Source organism: Crocodylus siamensis, chromosome 5 (genome assembly GCF_052110815.1).
Source record: "Crocodylus siamensis isolate JL-2025a chromosome 5, ASM5211081v1, whole genome shotgun sequence".
Lineage (NCBI taxonomy): Eukaryota > Metazoa > Chordata > Crocodylia > Crocodylidae > Crocodylus > Crocodylus siamensis.
In genome coordinates this window covers 189,190,472-189,211,558 of record NC_143399.1, presented here as the reverse complement: position 1 = coordinate 189,211,558, position 21,087 = coordinate 189,190,472, and the positions used below count along the sequence as shown (strand labels likewise).

General features: G+C 44.1%; 1 protein-coding gene across 2 annotated transcripts in view; it reads right to left on the bottom strand.

Annotated features, from left to right (window-relative positions):
• VIPR2 (vasoactive intestinal peptide receptor 2) overlaps positions 1-21,087 on the bottom strand; it is a 113,261-nt gene that overhangs the window by 24,888 nt on the left and 67,286 nt on the right. For both annotated transcript variants that reach the window (XM_090047589.1, XM_090047588.1), the window contains exon 5: positions 7,339-7,436. In XM_090047589.1, the coding sequence (XP_089903715.1) occupies positions 7,339-7,436 (98 nt within the window). The remainder of the gene's footprint in view (positions 1-7,338; positions 7,437-21,087) is intronic.

Sequence of the window (21,087 nt, the reverse complement as noted above, 5' to 3'; positions counted from 1 at the left end):
AAATTGCAAAATTGGAGATAATTCACAAAAAAAAAAAAATCAACCAAAAAACCCTGGGAGCAGAAGGCGCTAGCTGGCAGAGTTGGCATGAAGGGCAACAGTACAGATGGCCACCACTCTCTTGTCCCTTCTCCCCCCAAGGCCTCTCTGCCAATCAGTGCTGAAGGGCAGGGTTGCACAAAGGGCAGTCAGCAGTCAAGATGGTGGTCACCCCCTCATCCCTCCCGCCCAGGGCCTCTCTGCCAATCAGCACCAAGAGACAGGGCAGCCATCAGTGAGGTTGGCAGCTGCCTCCTTGTGCCTCCTCCCTCCCAGGGCCTCTCTGCCAATCAGCGCCCATGGGCGGGGCTGCTGGAGCACAAGCACATAATGTCCATGGAGTTTGCTCTTTATGCCACAACCGACCTACAAAAACTGGTAAGTCTGACCGTGATTTAAGTAGACCCCTAATTATAATCTACCAAATTTCTTCTGAATTCTTCATTAAAGACCTCTCTCTTTTTTAATAGCTTGGATGTTTCACAAATCAAGCTATCCCTTCTCCCATAATATGCATCTGTTAGCTTCCCCTGGTAATGTAGCTCCCATTCCATGGCCCTGCAGACGGTTTTAAACTCTAGCTAAATACATTAACTCAGGTGTTAAAATGTTCATTCAAGTGAACTTTAATCAACTGTAGAAATAGCTTTCCGTGAAGCACTGGTTGCACTGTCAAGATGCTTAAGAAGCTAGATTTTGTTTTATGAAACTGAAAAAGAGATGTACATTTAATTCCAATGGCTATATTTTTATTATTATTCTTTGCTTAGTGTTGCATTTTTTCATACATACTATATGATATAGCAAATTAATGTATATTCCAATAAAGTTATATTTGTCTTTGCATTAACCTTAAACTTAATAATACAGCCCGGGCCCCTAAAAGATTAGTGAAGTTTCTAGTTTCTTTTTAACTAGAGAAAAATGCACTATGTTATATGTGATGATGTACCATACCACCTGCATCCCTTTTTTCAAAATCCTAGATCTGCTCATGGAACAGTCTCTCATAAATCACTTCTTTTTAACTTCTATTGATTTAACCCAAGATTATCCTACCTAAATCTGAAGAACCAACCTGCTGAGGACTTCATTGATTAAAACTGGTATCATGAATTACAGGTGGACAAAAGTTGGAAGCCAATACACATAGGAATGAGGCTACTAATTAAGGAGCGCAGATGTAACAGAATTTTAGGGCAAGCCAATGCATTCTGTCTACCTGTGGCTTGAATAGTTTTTAGCTGTGCAGATATGGAAAGAGTAGGACAGCCTGATATGTATCAAAGTTTTTTACAATATGTTACATTTCGTAACTGCTAGTAAACTTATTTGCCAAAATGTGATAGTAGATAAATAACACATATGCTGTTGAGTAAGCCAAAAAAATAACGTCACCAGCTTAAGGCACCTCTAAGGAGATTGTCTTAAATTTGATCAATACTACAGGCCAAGAGTAAATTTACACTAAATGTAATGGCAGCAACAAGGATTACCATATTTACTTGAACATAAGATGATCCCCCCCAATAATTAGATTCTATATGTGTTAAAATGTGTTAATTTATTATAATTTTTCAGGTACAGAATCAAATTATTAGAGGTTTGCCTTAAACTTGTCCCCCAATTGACATTTTTCTTTGGAAGATGATATCTTCTTTTGGAAAGTTTTGCCGGACATGGTGTCACGGAGTCACAGAGGTGCCCCGTGAGTCTGAGGCTGATTGGCAGAGCTGCCAATCACCCAGGGAGCTCAGGTGCCTGGTTGCCAGGCCAACCAAGTGAGTCACATGACCGGAAGAGGGCAGGGCCTGGCCTTTATAACCAGCTTAGGCCAGAGCCTGAGACACAGTTCCCTTCTGGCGGCCGCAGGAGCAGGAGCTCTGCGGCTGAGCTGAGCTGAGCGGCCGGGGTTAGTGGCTACTACTTCATCGCGCTAACCGGCTGCAATGATGCAGGGAACAGGATCGCCCTAACTGGAGGTAGGATTGAGAGCCCTGGTGGGGCTTGGAGTTATTAGGCGTGTGGAGCCTTTGCTTATGTTATAGCCAGATGGCTTGAGTGTTAAGTTATAGTTTACTTCCGGAGGACCGGGGAGGCTGTAGGGGAGCGAGGAGGCCTCAAGGGGAGCTTCCCCACAGCTTGGGGGTTCCCAGTGCCCAGTTGGACATAGTGCCAGGGGCACTATTGTCGGTGCGATAGGGCACCATATTGCGCCGGCGAGGCGCGGGGTGCGGGGTTACAGACCCCGGCCCATAAGGGCGGTGTTTAGCCCCGGAGCGGGGCAGAGACAGAGCGCGAGGCGCAGAGTCAGCCTCGAGAGGGCAAGGCCCCTGGAGCGGGGCAGAGACAGAGCGCGAGAGACGCAGAGTCAGCCCCGGGAGGGCAAGGCCCAAGGCGGGGCAGAGACAGTGCGCGAGGCACGTGGAGTCAGCCCAGAGGGGCAAGGCCCCAGCAGGGCAAGGCCCAGCAAGGCGACCTAGCCAGGCCTGGCTAGCGGCCCAAGGGCATCGAGCCTAGGGGGCGATAGAGCTAAGGCCAGGGCGATAAGAGCAGCCTAACTAGCCATCAAAGGGCGCCGAGAGCAGGACGGCGATAGCGCCGGTCCAAGGGCGCCGAGAGCAGGACGGCGATAGCGCCGGTCCAAGGGCGCCGAGAGCAGGACGGCGATAGCGCTAAGGCGAGGGCGCCGAGACTAGGGCCGCGATAGAGCCGAGATCCGGGCGGCGAGAGCGTGCCGGCCCAAGGGCGCCGAGGCTAGGGCGGCGAGAGCGTGCCGGCCCAGGGCGCCAAGGCTAGGGCGGCGAGAGCGCTCCAAACGGAAGGCTGAGCCGGCGGTGAGCCAGGCGCCGGCTAGAACCCGGCCCAGGGGGGGCCGGTAGTGAGCGGCGCTGGTGGAGCCGACACAGGAGGCGCCAGCAAGTGGCTGGGCGCCAGCGTGATAGGCCCAGGGCGTGGGGAACGGGCCAGAGATTGGGGCCCGACCCAAGGAGGCGCCAGGTGGGCGAAGAGCCCCGGTGCCCGAGAGTGAGAACAAGGGCACCCGAGGGGCGAGGGACCATACAAGCGTCCCCCGGAATAGCTGCGAGGCTTGGGGCGTGCTAAGGGGGAGGCTTGGAGGCACGCATTGCCCTTAACGCAGGACGCTTATCGAATCCCCGTCTGGGAATAGGGACGACTAACAAGACCGTCCATTAGGGAAACTGGCAGCCTCCACATCATATATCTTAACATCAAAGTCGTGGCAGGCGAGGTTCTGAGGGTGCTACGTCACCCTAACATGACGGTAGGCGGTGCTAGGGGGTTCACGGCCGTCCCTAGCCACCGCGCCCTCACACATGGGAAGACCAAACCAATCATAATCACAGCTATGTTGGAAACCAGAATTTCCATTTCATGGGAAATAATGGTATTTTGCAGTTTATTTTCAAAAGAATTTTTTTTTTAAATTTTCCCAAACAAAATTTTCAAGTCAGGCCAATATCACCGTTTCATTTTGACACTGTCTTTTATAACATTATAACTTATAAATGCTTCAGAATAATAATTTGTTTCAAACTCAAAACACCGACATTCCCTTTCAATAAGGTTGAAATATTCCATTTTGACCTTATCAAAATGCCTTATTTTTATTTTACTTCTATAATTAGTTTTTGTAGAAACCAAAATATTCCCAGGGAATAGTCTGATTTTAATTAGTCAGCGCCTTCCAATAGAAAATTCTCCAGTTGGCAATTTTCTGACTAACTTTAATCATAGCATAATTAATTAGTAGCTTCTGGTGTTAAAGAGTCTTGACATGAAAAATTGGATCAATTTTGGACTAGCAACATCAATTTTTGGAAGCATAATTTCTCTGGGTTATATTTTAGGCCTGTGGCAGATTTTATGTTTGATGCATGTTATTTGTGAATATCACATGACATATTGTAACATGTCAAACGGTCACATGATAAATTCTTGAGAAATACTTTTGCACCCTAAAGAATTTACTGTTCAAAAAGTAACTTCTTTGTGGCTGGTTCTGCCATTTTTATGCTAGTTTAGCAGGGATAAACTGCTTTAATATCTGGCATGTTGCGATTTGTTGTGTGGTATTCGCATATACTGCATAACACATATAATAGCTGCTAGGAGCCATAGCAGGCCATCATAAAGATTGGCCAAGTTTACGATCCCTTTCCAACACTTCAGAATCTTTTCTTTGGTAGTAATGGAAACCAATGTTAGGCTTCTGCAAGGACTGAAACCAAAGATGGTATTTATTATTTTCATAGTAGTGTAGAAACAGAACTTCACTACTATCTGAAATTCTTGTCTTACTCCCTTAATTTTAGTAGGATTGCTCATAAACTGCAGTTGATATATCACGTAAAGATCAGTGGGCATTTAGATTGCATCTCTTCTGCCATTTATTGCTTACTAATGTGTGCTAGGTTAAAAAATACAAGCAAGCAGCACCAGATAAATGAGACATTTTGCCTGTTTGTCACATGTACTTGCAGTTAAATTAAACTTCCTAGTCCCAAATCCTATCCTCTAGATTTACTTTAATAAAATAGCAGCATGCATTTTCAGTGATCAATAAATGTTTTGATACTAGAATATACAAATCCACTGATGCAGATTTGTGTATTAGTGTAGAGGTTTACCAATCCCTATTACTAAAATCAGAAGTTCAAATCATAATCTAACTGGATAACATCAGGATTTTGATCTCCCTGTTCCTATAGTGCCTTTTAAATTTTAAATTACAAGTCTAACTACTGCTAATCCCTAGTTTCATTTGGAAAGTTATTCTTCACTCCTGCTCCTAAATGCTGTTACACTAATCATTGGCTAAAGATGGATAAATTTCAGAGGTAAATGAGTGAAGCACCTTTGATTTTTTCAAGACAAAAAAAATACATGTTTTGATACAAGGTGTTGTGATCTGAAGGAGGTGAAATGGAACCTTTCATAAACCATTATCTGTGCATTCACCCTCCACTAGCCAATTTCTGAACTTTGTTGTAACACTGGCAAGTACGGATGCATTTCCAAAACCCAACAGTTACAAACACATGCACACAATCTCATTATGTACACCACCCCTTTACTTCACTACTACATGAATGAAAAGCATAAACGCATGCACAGGGTACATATAGATGTTACCTTTAGATCGATCTAACCAGGGTTAAGTCTATCTAAATGCCCAGTTAATTGTACAGGTATGCAGAGAGGTTAGATCATGCCCAAAATGGCATGCCCTATCTAAGTTAGTGCACTTGACCAGGTGCACTACTTAGACAGAGATCAGGTTAACCCAATCTAAAAAATAGTTAATCTGATTTCATAAATGCCTGTATACATTCACAGCATAGCTCTGGCCTGGGAAAGCCCTGCCTGAAGCTGCATTATTCCCTTCCCACCCACCCCCTGCGCAACCGTGACTGGTTTTTAGATCCCAACCCCACAACCAGCCAACCTCCCTTCTGCACTCTGGACCCACCAGCCCCTTCCACACCAGCACCCCCCTGCCATCCTGATCTCACCTACCCTTCCCCACCCTAAACTAGTTACACTGCTTTCCCTAGCATGGATCTCAGGAGTAGTGAATGGCTGCTTGTGTCCCTCTTGGTCTATGATCACGCAGCTTAAAGCAAGCCACATGAATGTAGAAAGGGTGTGGTGAATGGTTGTACACACCCACATTTTGTGCTCATTTCTATTGCTAATGACTCACTAGATCTCCTCAGTGAATGGTTCTTTGTTACTTGTTTGGAAAGCAATCCGTGACTCTTGACTTTCTTTAACCTTCCTTATCCCAGAAAAAGTTATTCAGAAATTGTGATAAAATTGCACTGATTCCTCTAATGCTCTTGACTCCTCTTCAGTCTGGCTTAAGCATAAACGTTGTTTTATTTTCATCAGTTGACTTCTTCTAGTGATGGGCAAAGGTCAGGTATCTATGCTAGATTCTTTTATGTATGGAACTGTTAGTAGTGCTAACCACAAAGTACTGTTGAATTGCCTATAGTTTAGTATTAGCTGAGATATAGGAAATATCTCCTGAATTGATCTACTCATTCTTTCTAGAGAGATCCCAAAAGATAAAGCTGGGGGATTTTTCATCTCCTCCGAGTATGGGATTGTGAAAAGTTCTCTTTCATTACTCCTGTTCTGTAAGTACATAAATGGCCCTTGGAGTGAAAGGGCTCAGGCCCTGATACTATCACTCAGAGAACATACAGCCAGAACCATGCCCTGGGGGTGGTGGTGAGGGGGGTGTGAATTAGGGTGACCACTCTGGGCCCTGTGCTTTGGGGGGGCTCTGTGGACAGCGCCACACAGGCTGCATAGACAGCGCCATCGGCATGTGCTGAGGGCACCATGCGCCGCTGGCTTCGCTCTCCAGCTGCTCACCATTGGCAACCCCTCCCCCGTTTTCATGCTGTGGCCACTCACCACCCAACATACTTCCCACACAAGCCCTGCACAGGCTGATATGCCCCGGACCTTACTCACCCTTAGAGTCGGCCCTGCATACGGCTTTATAACATGCTTTTGCGATTATATAAATGAAACTGGATGATGTATATTTTTACTTTCTCACCACACACTGGTTGTTAGGACTTAGATGAAAAAGAGGAAGTTGCCTGAGGTGCAGGTTAGAGAACATAAAAGTAATAACAGCAGGGAGATAGGTGCTAATGAAACTCCTGCTTGTAGTGTGACTGGAAGAAACAATATATATCTATACTGACAGGACAGTCCTGACCTTTTCAAAATATATGAGTCTCCAATTACTCCAAAAATCTTGGGTAGTTTCATTAGCTAGATGTACATTTTTCCCCCATCTCTTTTTTAATAGAGTGTTAAATGATAGCATTTTTCTTCAGTATCTCACCACAGTCATGCAATTTTCGGCTCCCAGGTAAGTTTAAGAAATAACACTTCTTGGGATCACCCAGAAGCTTCAGAAGCTCATTACTGTCCATTTTGTTTGCATTAACAAGCTTCCATCTTTTTTCAGTTGTAATTCAAGGTGTTGATTTTGATCAATGAAGTTCTACATCACATGGACCCTGGCTAAACTTTTTTTGTAGCAGTATTACTGTATATGAATTTGTAAAGTGATTCAAGATCCCGCTAGTATGATTATCACTAACAGAATCATCAAATTATCATTGTAATATTATTTTTCACTATTTTTTAAGAATTAAAAAATAAAGAGCTATAGGATCATAGAAGAGACAAGAATTTTAAAATATTTTCCTATTTTACCACTTAATTTTGTTTATGTAAAGTACTTACCTGAATACACAAAGAATTATACTCCCTGTTGTAAGAGCAATCAAAGATGCACTATGACCAAGGGTATAAATTGCCTTCACGAGAATATAGAAATGAACCTGTGAAAAAAATATGGAAAAAATCACAAGTTACAAAGAGGCTGCTGGTATATATTACAAACACATATGTATACAAAGGCCATCCTGGTGACTTGGTTATAAACATATTGATACAATGTAGTAAATTATATAACCTAATTTAGTTTATGTGACAATTTTCACCATTTAAAGCATTCTAAAGTTGTCACTTTATACACGTGGGCAACTTAAAACATTTTCAAAATGTTCACCTTATATTTAAAACACATATAATGGGGTTTAATTAAGGCAAACTGCAGTAGCGTGTCTCAGCCTACCTAGTTCACCTTTACTACACATACAGGCAACCCCTGCTTAGCACTCTCAATTGGTTCCTGAAAAACTAAGTGTTAAGTAAAATGAGTCTTAAGCAAAACTGAAAGTATTTGACGACTCACGATGACAACCACAATTGTTTTTAATGACCCAAGATGGCAACCATGAGCGTTATAATGAAAGTCACTGAGCACTAAATGAAATCAGACTGTCCATGATATCAACTTTGTTGGCATCTGCTGTGTGGCACATAGGCTGCACCTCATAGTCAGAGATGCCTTGGAGGGGAACAAGGCTGCTGGTGATGGCGCCGCCACCACTAGCACTATGAGCCAGCCGATTTCAAAATGCAAAAAGGTGGCGGGCTACTTCCACTGCAGCATCAAGGGGGGCAAGTTGCTGTGGGAGAAATAGGCAGAGCTGAGCATCCCGCAGCACAAAATCATGCAGGATTTGGAGACTCTGTGGAACTCCACACACCTGATGCTCAGAAGGCTGGTGGTGCAACAGAAGGCCATCCATGAGATGGCCTTGCTTGAGGAGATTGGGATCAGCGACCCCACAAGTAGAGCTGAGTGGAGTACTATCTCCCAGATCCTGGTGGTCCTCAAACCTTTCCTCGACGCCACTGAGACCCTCAGCACTGGTGATGCCCTCCTTAGCCAGGTGATTCCCATAATGAGAGAACTGGAGAACCAAAGGGAGAAGTTCCAGGGGATCGATGTTCCTGGCTGGGGCAGGCTGCTGTCACCAGATGTGTAGGCACTGGTGAGGCGGCTGAAGAACGGCTTCAGGAGATGGCTGGATCCCTTGTAGTCTAGTATGGTGCACATGCTGGCAGGCATGTGCAACCCAAGAGTGAAGGGGAGCATGTGCACTGGCAGCACCAAAACCCTTGATCACTGGACGCAGGTGCTGGTGAACAAAGTCAGGGAGGAAGAAGGGAAGAGGCAAGGGGATGTGGAGGAAGGGGATCCACTTTCCCGTGCCAGCACTCCCAGCACCAGCAACACCACCAGCACTAGCACCATCCAGTTTCCTCCATGCTAGCCACTGCCAATGTGGGCCAAGGGTGCGCACACACACACAAAGCTGCACAATGAGGGTGCACCTAACAGTCAGCAGTTTGAGGTGCAGTTTCCCAGAAACCCCTGCACCTATCTCCTTGAAACTTGGCAGGCTTTGTGGCCTCAGCAGGGGCTACCACCCCTGCATTTTTCACCACACTGTGGCTTAACACATAAGTGACATGAGTTTTGCTTGTCAGCAGCTTGAGGTGCAGTTTCCCAGAAGCCCCTGCATCTATAACCTTGAACCTTGGCTGGCTTCCTGCCCCCAGCAGAGGCTATCATTCCTGCAAGTTACATCTACATCAGCCACAAAACAACAAAGTTATAGATATTTCATTGATTCCCCATTATACTCTATGGCCGAATCTCTGAATCTCTCTGAATCGACGCTGAATCTTCCAAAGTCAATTTGGACAAATAAAATCGGAAAAGCGATCCAAATCTCAGAATCCAATTGCTGGCATCCAAACTGGACTAATCCAAATAGAATAGTTCCCTGCTTGCACAGGCCTAAAAAAAGACATTTCTTGAACTGTCCAGACTTGCCAAGAAACATCTTTTTCTATATAAAACTAACCATGAAATATTTACTTTGGGAACAGACCTATGCTATGAAAATCTTCTGCCAATGTGTGTTGTGGCCCCAGATGAAAAGTGATAAAGAAAGGCTTACTGAGAAAATGTGTACCTCACTCTTCTCTTGTACTTCTTCCTTTATATTAAGACTGAGTGACACTGCTGAACTAGGCAGGATTCAGTTAGTAACTGGCCATTATGAATCAAGTCTTTTTTCCAGGAAACCCTCATTAAAATATGCCAAATCCAGGCATGAATGTAGAGGGGGTGCAGTGGTGCTGCCCTACCCCCCTCTTTACAGCCAGGCTGCCAGAGAAGCAGCCAAGGATTTAAGTTTGAAAGAATGTATGCTCAAAGGCACATCCCTTTGCCTCTTCTTCCCCTGCCTACCACTGGGACAGCACCAGGGAGGAAGGGGAGATCCTGTCCCACCCAGCTGGGCTGCAGTCAGCCCAGGAGCACAACAATGGCAGCATCAGGCAGGTAGATAGGTGTTGGGAGGGGGAATATGCCTACTGGCCACTGTTGCTGCTACCCAGTCCCCAGTGATTGCAGCTCAGCTGGAACTGGCAGGAACTTGTCTCATCCCCAGAACAACACCTGACAGCGGCAGGCAGGAGAAGTTGGAAAATGGGAGGGGAACAGACAAAGAGGAGAGGATTGGGGAAGGGAGCAGGGGAATACTGCCTTGCAACAAGTTCTTGGCTGCTGCTCCTGCAGTGCCATCTGCCTGCCCCAGTGTGGGAGAGGAGGCTGGGAGCAGGGAGTACAGTCACCCCTGCAGCACCAGTCCCTGCAACCACACCTGCTTTTAGCAAAATCCTGGATCCATTTCTGGTCAAATCTATTGTGCAAGGGCTTGGCACTGCTTTAAACAGTTAATTGAAAAAAAATCCCCTATGTGGAACATTACTTTGTAATAATCCTTTGTGCTGCCTGACCACTGTCTGTGCAGTTCTTTTTGGAATGCTGAATGGCTTATTCCAGTATGGCTGTTTGACACACCAATCCTTGAGAAGTGCACATCACAAGGGAACTGAATCCAGGACCATGAAATTAAATAACTGGTCTCTGTTAACTTAAAAGTTCTTAAACTTCTATATTCTCAATCCACTGGAAAAGAACAGAGAACCATAGTGCACCAGGTATATTAGGAAAAGACTTTCATAATTTCTGCTCCAAAGGCTTGATTCAGTAGTGTCCCTCTTTTCACTAATGGACTCAAGAAAGAATCTATATTTAGACACAATTTTGAGTTGTATTCCAGAAGCATTGTAAGCAAAACAAGACAGGTGACACCACAGTTCAATTTGATCCCAGATAGGATTTAACTGGAGTATGATGTCCAGTTTGGGACAATACATCTTAAAAAGGATGTTGATAGAGGGTCTGAATGTGGGTGATTAAGATGATAAAGGGCTAGAAAGTAAGTTGTATGACAAATGTTGATGGAATTCAGTCCTTTGACTTTGATAGAAAAGAAGATTAAGGGGGAACATAACGGCATTTTCAAATATTTGAAAGAATACCATACAGAAAATGGAGAAACATAGTTGTCATTTGCCACAGAGCATGCGGCATATGACAGTAGGTTTAAACTGCAGCAAAGCATATTTAAATTAAAGCTCAGGAAAAAAAATGCTTCCTCCCTCTAATGGTACCTACAGATGTTTAGGGACCCCACTCCAACTCAAGGCGCTTTTCACGAAGTGCCATGAGTTAGACCCTTCCCTCCAATCCAGCAGACATTCACTTGTTGGGTTGGAGGGGAATGGAGTCTGTCTGCACCAGCCCTGGCCAGCAGGGAGGGGCACTGCATAACTGCCCTTCTCCCCAGGTTCCCTCCTAGCTCTGGGGCTGTCAGTGAGGTGGGGTAGGGTGAGAGAGCAACATGGAGTTGCTGGCTAGGGTTGGCCTGGCTGGAGCTGGGGGGGGAGGGGCATGAAATGGACCCAGCCTGGCTCCTCTCAATACCCCAGCCAGGGTAGCTGGGGGGGATAAGACGAGGGGGTTCTGCCTTCACCCTGACCCCCCGCAACTCCAGCCTGGCCAAGCCTTGCCATTCACTCCATGCTGCTCCCTCCTCCTCTCCCTCCCTCACTGACAGCCCCCAAAGTGTGAAAAATTAACCCTGGAGGGAACAGAAGTTCCCCAAGGTGCCTTGCTTTAGAGTGCCCTCATTTAATACCTCATTTGAGGAAGGTTAATTTTTCATGCGATTGGCCATTTTAAAAATCCTCTGCAGCTGTGCACATGTCATGTCATGACTGTAGAGCACTTTCAAAGGCCTGATCACATGAAAAATGTAACATGTAAGTGCCTTAAGAGCAATAAAACATGAAATAAGCTGCCTAAGGGAGCTGTGGAATCTCCTTCATTGGAGTTTTTCAAGAAGAGAAAGATATGTATTTACCAGGGGTAATAGCAAATATTGGAGCTATGTGGGGCTCAGACTAGATGTCCCTTGAGGTCTCCTTCAACCTTATTACTCAGTATTTTTTTGATCATTTAAAAAGCAGTATCTTTTGTTCGTGTATATCAGCAAACTCCATTGCCACATCAATTTACATGAGTTGAGAATCTGGCCATATACGTCAAAATAAAAGCTGATATTTGTACATGTCTTATATCCAACCTTCTATCTGTACAAGATTTTTCTTCTTTTGGATTTCATTGATCTCTAGAGTTGGAAGGGACCTGGTAGATTATTGGGTCCGACCCCCTGCTCCAGGAAGGAAAGCGTGCTGGGGTAGATAACCCTAGCCAGATGCCTGTCTAGTCTCCTCTTGAACATCTCCAGGGTAGGGGAAAGCACCACTTCCCTTGGAAACTCATTCCATATTTTGGCAACTCTTACCTGTAACTATCTTATAGTTTTTAGCAAAGACTTTATATTATTTTCCCTTTTCTGTATAACTGCCGCGTGGCACTCTCACATTTATGTAACCTTGAAGTCGACTGTTAATCAAAATGAACGCTTTGTACTTCTCTCCACTGGCATTAAGCTACACATGCGCATTCTGTAAATTTCATTTCTTATCTAGAAGTGTCATTTCTGCAGAAATGAAACTTATGTAGAAAATCTGCCTAGCATTAATTATGTAAAAGAAAATTATCCTATCTGTATACTATAGTTAGTGTCATAGAGGCAGTCCAACAAACATCTATAAAAGAGGCAAAAAAGCAGGAAGCAGCAGAGACGACAACTGGAAAACTCTGTGGGCCTGATCACCCCGCAGACCGGTTCTCAGCCTCCCCGTCTGGGCGTATCCCAGCGAGAATAAAGGCCTCAGAAATCCGACAACTAACGACGATTCACCGTGTTACAGTATTGCTTTGTATTTCCCATTCATGAGCCGTTGACCAGTTCTGGGACTTAAGGAGTCGGCAGCCGCACCTAGCTTTGGACTAGTTCCACTGTTGGAACGCAAGGGCTGGCTCTGGAACCTCGTGAACCAATGGACACCCTATAGAATATCCCATTCATGAGCTGTTGACCAGTTCTGGGACTACGGAGTCGGCAGCTGCTGGCTCTGGAACCCCGTGAACCAACAGACCCCTTTAGTATCCGGCATACTGTAACTGAAGAAACATCGGAGACTCCGCTTCTCGACTGCCTCTCATCGTAGCTTAGACAGCAAATCTACGCTCGCTATACTTGTATTTACTGCAACTTCGTTCCAACCGGCCTCCCCTCTTACTTGTAAGAGGGTGAGGCCAGGCGAGTGAATAAATCTTTTCATTTTACTCTATATCTACTCCGTAATAATTTTTATGACTAACATTCCATATCAATGAGCCGTTGACCAGTTCTGGGACCTAAGGAGTCGGCAGCCGCACCTAGCTTTGGACTAGTTCCACTGTTGGAACGCAAGGGCTGGCTCTGGAACCTCGTGAACCAACGGACACCCTATAGATTAAGAGACACTAACTACTTACTCTAAGTTGTCTACTTGTGCCAACTCGGCGAACCTCGAGGGCGGCTAAGAGCTACCTCAATCCCGCCCCACAAGCCGCGCGCTCGCACAACTCCGCAAAGCCCGCGGCTCCCCTAAGCGGTGCCGGAGCCGCTAGCCCAGCATTTCGCCACATTACCATAAATAATTTCTTCCTTATGTCCAATTTAAATCTGTTCTCCTTCAGTTTGTGGCCATTATTTCTGGTAACCCCGAGGGGTGCCCTGGTAAACAGTGCCCCCTGAGGTCCCCCGATGAGTTTGTAGGCAGCCACAAGATCGCATCTCAGCCTTCTCTTGTGGAAGGTGAAGAGATTCAGATCCCCCAGCCTATCTTCATAGGATCTTACCTGCAGGCCCTCAACCATACAAGCAGCCCTCCTCTGAACCTTGTCAAGGTTATCCACAACCTTCTTGAAGTGCGGAGCCCAAAACCAGATGAAGTACTCCATCTGCAGCCTCACCAATGCCTCATAGAGGAGATTTATCACTTCCCTATACCTGCTTGTGATAATCCTGCTGATGCAAGAAAGAGTGCGGTTAGCCTTGCTTATTACCTTGTCACACTGGTGACTCATTTTTGCGTCAACCAGGACTCTGAGATCTCTTTCCACTGTTGTGGTACTCAGAATTGTATCCCCCAGTCTATAGGTGTGTTGGAGGGTCTTTCACACTAGGTGCAACACCTTGCATTTATCCTTGTTGAATTGCATCCTATTCTGATCTGCCCACTTCCCCAATCTGTCCAAATTCGCTCCCTGCCCTCCAGTGTGTTTACTATGCCCCATAGTTTAGTGTCATCTGCAAATTTGGACAAGGTGCTTTCAACACCTTCATCCAAATCACTGATGAAGATATTAAACAGTACTGGTCCAATGACAGAGCCTTGGGGGACAGCACTGCCTACATCCCTCCAGGCAGAAACTTCCCCATCCACCACCACTCTCTGGGTACATCCCATAAGCCAGTTTTTCACCCACATCACAGCTACTCAGTTTGCTTATAAGGACTGGGTATGATACTGTGTCAAAAGCCTTTTTAAAATCCAGGTAAATAATATCTACTTCCTCCTCTGCATCTAAGCACTTTCTGACCTGGTCATAAAAAGAAAGCAGGTTAGCCAGGCAGGATCTGCCTGCTATAAACCCATGCTGGTTTCCCCTTACCATTGTGTTACTCACTGGCCTCCTGCAAATGTGATCCTTTATGATTTTTTCTAAGGTCTTGCCAAGAATAGAGGTGAGGCTAACTGCTTATAATTACCCGGGTCCTCCTTCCTCCCCTTCTTGAAAATAGGAACTACGTTGGCCCTTTTCTAGTCATCTGGGACCTGTCCCAAGTGCCATGAGCACTCAAACAGCTGTGCCAGTGGTTCTGCTATGTCATTGGCTAACTCCTTCAGTACCCTTGGGTGAAGATCGTCGGGGTCCACCAACTTAAATACGTCCAACCCTTCCAAGTGCTCCTTCACTAGGTCAGTGCTAACCATTGGTGTATTGGTATTACTCTCACTCCAGACTAAAGACTCATTGGGAGGTGCATTTGTATCCGTGTCCAGGAAAACAGAAGCAAAAAATTATTTAAGAGCTCCACTTTTTCCATCCTATCAGTTACGAGTTGCCCTAGTCCATTCTGTAATGGCCCTGTGTTGCCCTGCACCTTCTTTGTGCTCACTATGTACTTAAAGAAGGACTTCTTGTTATCCTTTATCTTTGTTGCCAACTTGTGTTCTGTATCTGCTTTGTATCTGACCAATTATACAGAACTGTAATGACTTAAAGCTGATGTGGTAGGAAAAATATGTATTTCCCCAATATTTTGAAACTATAAGAACAGAGGTGAAGGAGTGAAAAATTTACAGTGGTGAAAATGATGTAGAAAAAACAGCGTAAAAAGGAGGTGATTTTAGTAACCCTGGTTTATGTCAAAATTCGTAGAATAATGCTTGTTCCATGTAGCAGGCACAGAACACATTTGAGCAAGACTAAGGTAAATGTTAAGTGAAATGAAGCATCTCTCAAATGCACGATAATAAATTCACTTAAATTGAAAAATTAAGACAAAAACAATTGCCTAGGTTTTGTAATTAGATCTAAAGTGGATTCCTGGCAAAAAAAAAAAAAAGTACCAGACCCCGTTATCATCTGTTTAAGTGAACATTTGCTAGTTTTCAGAAGAACACAGCCCAAGTCTAAACACACTACTCCAGTAGTGCTAAATCTCTAGCCTGCACAGGTCTGCCTGGCTGAACCATGTTGTCCAGCTGGCAGGGCTCCCCATGGGTCCAGAAAGTTAGCAATGGGGAGCAGTGGCAGAGTTAACTGCCATTCCTCTTCTGCTGACACTGTCCTACATGTCCTACAATGTGTGATTGGATCCAAGTGCACAGCATCAGGCTGGCATGCAGCCGGATCCAGACCTGTGAGCAGCCTGATCTGGTGCATGGGGTCAGGTACCTGGACTGATCTCATGCCACTTATCTGGCCTGCACTCCAATAAACGCCACCATTTTCTCAAGAAACCACAAGGGAAATAGATTTCTACTTCCATCTTTTGTAATGGAGATCTGAAGGAAGTAGACTATTTTGACATTTTAAACAGAACTCTGAACATTTTACATTTTAGTACAGAAATGATTTTTTTAACTAGCCCTAAATATTGGGAAGCAATAGAGAAAACACCAATATGAACAAATACAGGTCCTGATGGAACAGGCATAGTCTTAGAAAGATTGGCCAGATAAGACTGAGGGACACGGTAACATATTTTAAAAAAATTATAAACCCTTTTGCTGGCTACAAAATAATAAAAAGCATTGTGGGGTTAAAAATATCAAACAAAATGGTTTGATCTTTTTACCTGATTTTTGCTGTTTCATTTCGGGAAGGGAAGGAAGGAAATGAGTTGAGAAATGAGTTGTTGCCCTCTCAAGACATGGGACAGAATACATGAAAGCTTGACATGAAGTATTTCACTTGAAATAAACTGCTAAAATAGAAAGCAAAAACTCAGACAGGAATAGGAAACCTTGATATGACACGGACATTTCTGAATTAAACAAATCAGGTAGCTGTGACCATTTTACACCATTTTGAAAATATTTTATTTGTGTGTCAAAGTCAATGTGATTGCACCAAAAAAAGAAAGAAACTTCACTTTGGAGCCAACCTGGATTCTGGTCCTTTGAAGCCAGACTAATTTCACTGCGGACTAGGGAAGACTCAGAGAGTGGCGTGGAAGGAATCCAACTGCAGCTTCCTTCACATCTTGCTCAGGCTCGGAGACCAGAACCAGTCTGGAAGAAATGCAGGGGCATTTCTCCTCAGCTGGACCCCTCCCACACACCAGCTGTCTCCCAGCCTTCCCCGGATTCGACTGACCCCAGTCTGGGGATGGTCTGGGGAGTGGAGAGCAGGGGAGAGGGGGTGTCTGCAGCGGTAAAAATGAATGCTTGTCTATGGGCATGTGTAGATGAAACGGGGGCCCTAAATTGAAGCAGTGGGTTTTAAAAAACACTGCTTCAACTTAGGGCTGATTAAATCCCCGGGTCGTGCATCCCGTGACTTACCTGCCTCTCTGGTGGGGAGGGCAAGATGCTGGCAGCCAGAGAGATCCCTGGGTTGCAGGGGGGGAGGAGGGGCACTGGTGTTTCGGGGGGAGGGGGGTGGAGTGGTCCCAAGCAGCACAGAGTCCACTGCTTCACTTCATGGCTGTAGGGGGCAGCAAACTAAAACTCCTCAGAGGAGTTCTACTTTGCTGCGCCCCAAGTCTTTTAAGGTACATTATGTTGCTGAATTTCCTACAGCGGCTGGAATTAGTGTGCAATATGCTGCTGAGGCATGCAAACACTGACACCATTAAACCGTGCAAAAGCATTTAGCCCGCTTTAAAGTGTCATGCACACACGCCCCTTGTTTCATTTACACACAGCCTATGGTTTTTAGGTCTGATCTGGAATGCAACAGAGCTGAGGTGAGAATTTGGTGGCTATCTGTTTGAACTGGATTGCTTCTGAATATGCTCTGAAGATGAAAGTTAAGTACCTAGCTGTGTTTATACAGCCAAAACAGAGGCATCTAATGCATTTATGTGCCTAATATAGTTGTGTAGCAGCTACAGTAAAACCAATCTGAAGGACTTTTCACGACTTAGGTGACTAATTCTTCCTAAATTCCACTGAGATATCTAAATGAATAATTTGGTACTAAATCTAAACTTTTAAAACCACCTCACCCTTGATGTAGGCAGGTGTCAATGGAAAAATAAATTGTCCAGACAACAGAATCTTGCTAACTGGAAAACTAAGTGAATGGCCTTTTGCTCGCTTACATGAAACTTGGAAGATGACATTTTAATAGTAAGACTGATTTCCAAGTAGCTGCAAGCTCATCCTATTATTACATGCAAGTTGAGCACAGGCACTGCTTTAGATGTGCATGTGAGACAGAGCAGTGTACTATGTATGTGGTTGGATGTGGTGGTATTAGTAACCTTATATCAGTTAGCCTTGATATCTCCTCCCAATCTTGGCAGATGTTATAGTCTAAACAGGTCCCTGGCACAAGTTAAAGCAACCTTAAGGCAGTAGTAACTTTTGCCTACAGACAATATCACTCAAGAAGCTATTCCACAAGGAAGGCCCCCTATGGTTCACTGTCCTCTGGCTCTGTACTATAGCTCTTGACATGCTGACAGGCATCTGTCCTTTTAAAAAATGTACAAGTGTTGGTACAAACCCTAGAAAAAATGTAGGTTCCTTTTGGGCTGCCGAGGAGCTAAAAAGATCACAAAGGAAGAATCTAAAGTTTGGCCCATTTTCTAAACTAGGCCAAAAAGTAAGCCCTATTTCTGCATGATTCAAAACAAGAACTGTGGGTGTCCTGTACTCTGGGTGCAGAATAGGCAATGGGGAGCAATGCAAACACTTTCTAAATATATTGCAACCTCTGTACCCCTCACCTGGATGCACTCGCTCTACCAGTGCACTAGAGAGTGCAGATGGACGTGCAGCTCCCCGCTGTAACTAAGAATGCTTTACAGGCAGAAGTTCACTGTGGGTTCCAGAGGGGAGAGGAATCTAGCTTATGGCTGCAGACTGCAGCTCATTTCCTCCAGCCTCTTCTCCCTGCAAGGCTGCAATGTTTTCAGAATAGAAGGAGAGAAAGGGAGCAGAGGGTGCTTATTCTAGGAGTTCTCCAGCCAGTACTGGAGGGTGGGGTGAGTGAATTGCCTGCTCCCCCCATCTCAGGGGGGCTTTAATATATCCACTCTTCAATGGAGGCTGAAAACCCCCCAGATCAAACTCCCTTCACTCCCTTTCCCCCCTCCCAGTCTGAAAACAGTTTGACGCTGGCAGGTAGGCAGAAGTCACAGAAGACACTCTGTTTTGAAATGTCTTCATCTGACCCCTCATGCAATGAAGGTTCAGATTTTCACCCAAATCATCCATTTTTTAAGCAGTCTCCAGCTGTGCACTTGTTTGGTCACAGCTATAAACTGCTTTCTGTAGCCAGATCGGGCAAAAATTGTCACTTCTGTCTGCTTCCAGAGTTCTTCCTTACTCTCTTCCTCACTCCCTTCACAAATGCTTTTGTGTTGATTTTCTTGCTGAAGATATTGGTGGGCATTACAACGAAGGTTTGTTTTGTGCTTTCTGTTCATAGGATTTAACTAGTAAGTGGCTTAAGTCAAGAATCTTATCTTTTATGGGTGTGTGTACATGTTGCCCTATGAAGATGTGGCAACGTAATGATGTACTAAGTTGTGCCAACGTAGTGATCATGTGTGTTTACACGTGATGTCCAGCTATGGCGACATAGCAGCGAAATCTGCCTGTGCACACAATGCAGTAACCACCCATGCTACACCATGCTTTAGTGCTTCCAAAAGGAAGTACTAAAGCACAGCACCATAACAACAGCACCATATGGTGACGTGTAGACACGCCCTACATTTCCTGTAAAGTCCTGTAAGCACAACTGGTACTCCATAAGTGGCTTATTTCAGGAATGCTTTTTTATGGTCCAGAGTATACCTCACTTAGTAAAATCAGTCTTGAGTCATACAAATATTTAAATGAATCAAATAATATTTGGCCTGTGTTAAAAACACTAGCAATTTTATTTATGTTATCCTGTTGCTAGGATGATTACCTATCCTACATTTTAAAGAACAATCAAACAGTTTCAACAAGGATTAGAAGTGATTTGAACATGGACATTTTCTTTCAAACAAAAAAAAAGTAGCTATTCTTAAAAGAAACAGTTTTATAATCTCTGAGAACCCATTAGTCAAGTGCTTGGCTTCCAGCTTAAACTGAATATAACAATAATTTCTCAAAGTCCTTTATCATTGGTTTAGCAGACTGGTTCCTGAACTGTGGAGGGATGGCTTTCAAATGTTGTAAAAATATAGATATTTTCTTCAAGGTCTGAGTAACTAGATCAGGTTATATCATATGTACACATGTGCATTATTGTCATGTACAGCATTCTGGGTTAAACTCAATCAAGTTTTAACCCTTTGCCTTTTAGAATTACTGGCTTAAATGAACTCTTACTTAACAGTATAATTGTATTTTTGGCCAAAAAATATGAAGTTTATCCCCACTCATTTAACAAAGCAGACCTATTGCTGCTACACAAAACATATTTCTTGGTTAAAATATAAGAAAAACTTATTCTTATTTTAACCAGATATTTATTGGTTAAAATATAAGAAAACTGAATGCAGTGGTGATACAAGATTGGGTCATTCTATCTGTTGCCTGGGATTTAGGCAGAATTTAGACATCTGACCCATGAAAAGCAATCCAGCAGTCCAGTGAAGAGGCCACTTCTCTGAAAGCAGGAGAAACCTGGGCTCTGGTACTTGTTCCCAAACCCATTAATGAATTTTACATTAGGTGAGTAGCTTTCAAACTTCTTCAAATCACCCTTTCATATCACTTCTTTTGCCTTCTTCCTAAAGCTATGCCTGTTCCATCAGGACTTGTACTTGTTCATATGTGTTTACTATTGTTTCCCAACATTTAGGGCTAGTTAAAAAAATTATTTCTGTACTACAATGTCCAGAGTTCTTTTAAAAATGTCATGATAGTTTACTTCTTTTAGATCCCCATTACAAAAGATGGAAGTAGAAATCTATTTCCCTTGTGGTTTCTTGAGAAAATGGTGGCATTTATTGAAGTGCAGGCCAGATAAGTGGCATGAGGTCAGTCCAGGTACCTGAACCCATGTACCAGATCATTTAGCCACTGCAAGCCTAAAAAATCAAAATGGTGATCTTATTAGGCACGTGGGATCCCTACACAATCAACAGAGAGAAGGTTGTGCTTTCCTATGTGAGTTACACCTTGAGAAGGTCAGAGTCACTGCCTACTCCACATACATGGCTCAAGGCAATTATTAGTCCTACATTTTCATAGAAACCACATTCACACAAATTAAAAAAGGATATGTAATTCCATACACAAATTCAGAACTGTCTTGTACCATAAATTTTAAAAATATTTTTACTTCTATCACAAGGTTATGAAAACAGGTAGTTATTAAGAACAGAAGTAGCTCTAAGGGCTAACTGACCCAGTCATAGGTACAGTACAATTCACGTAGGATGTCAAGATATTACATTCTCAGCGCTGGTAAATCTGGGTATAACAGTTGGGTATATGATGGCAAAGAATATAATATACTGAAGGTACAAGTGACATAGGAAAGAGAGGATGCCAGTTTGGCACCAGAGGGATGAGTCTACA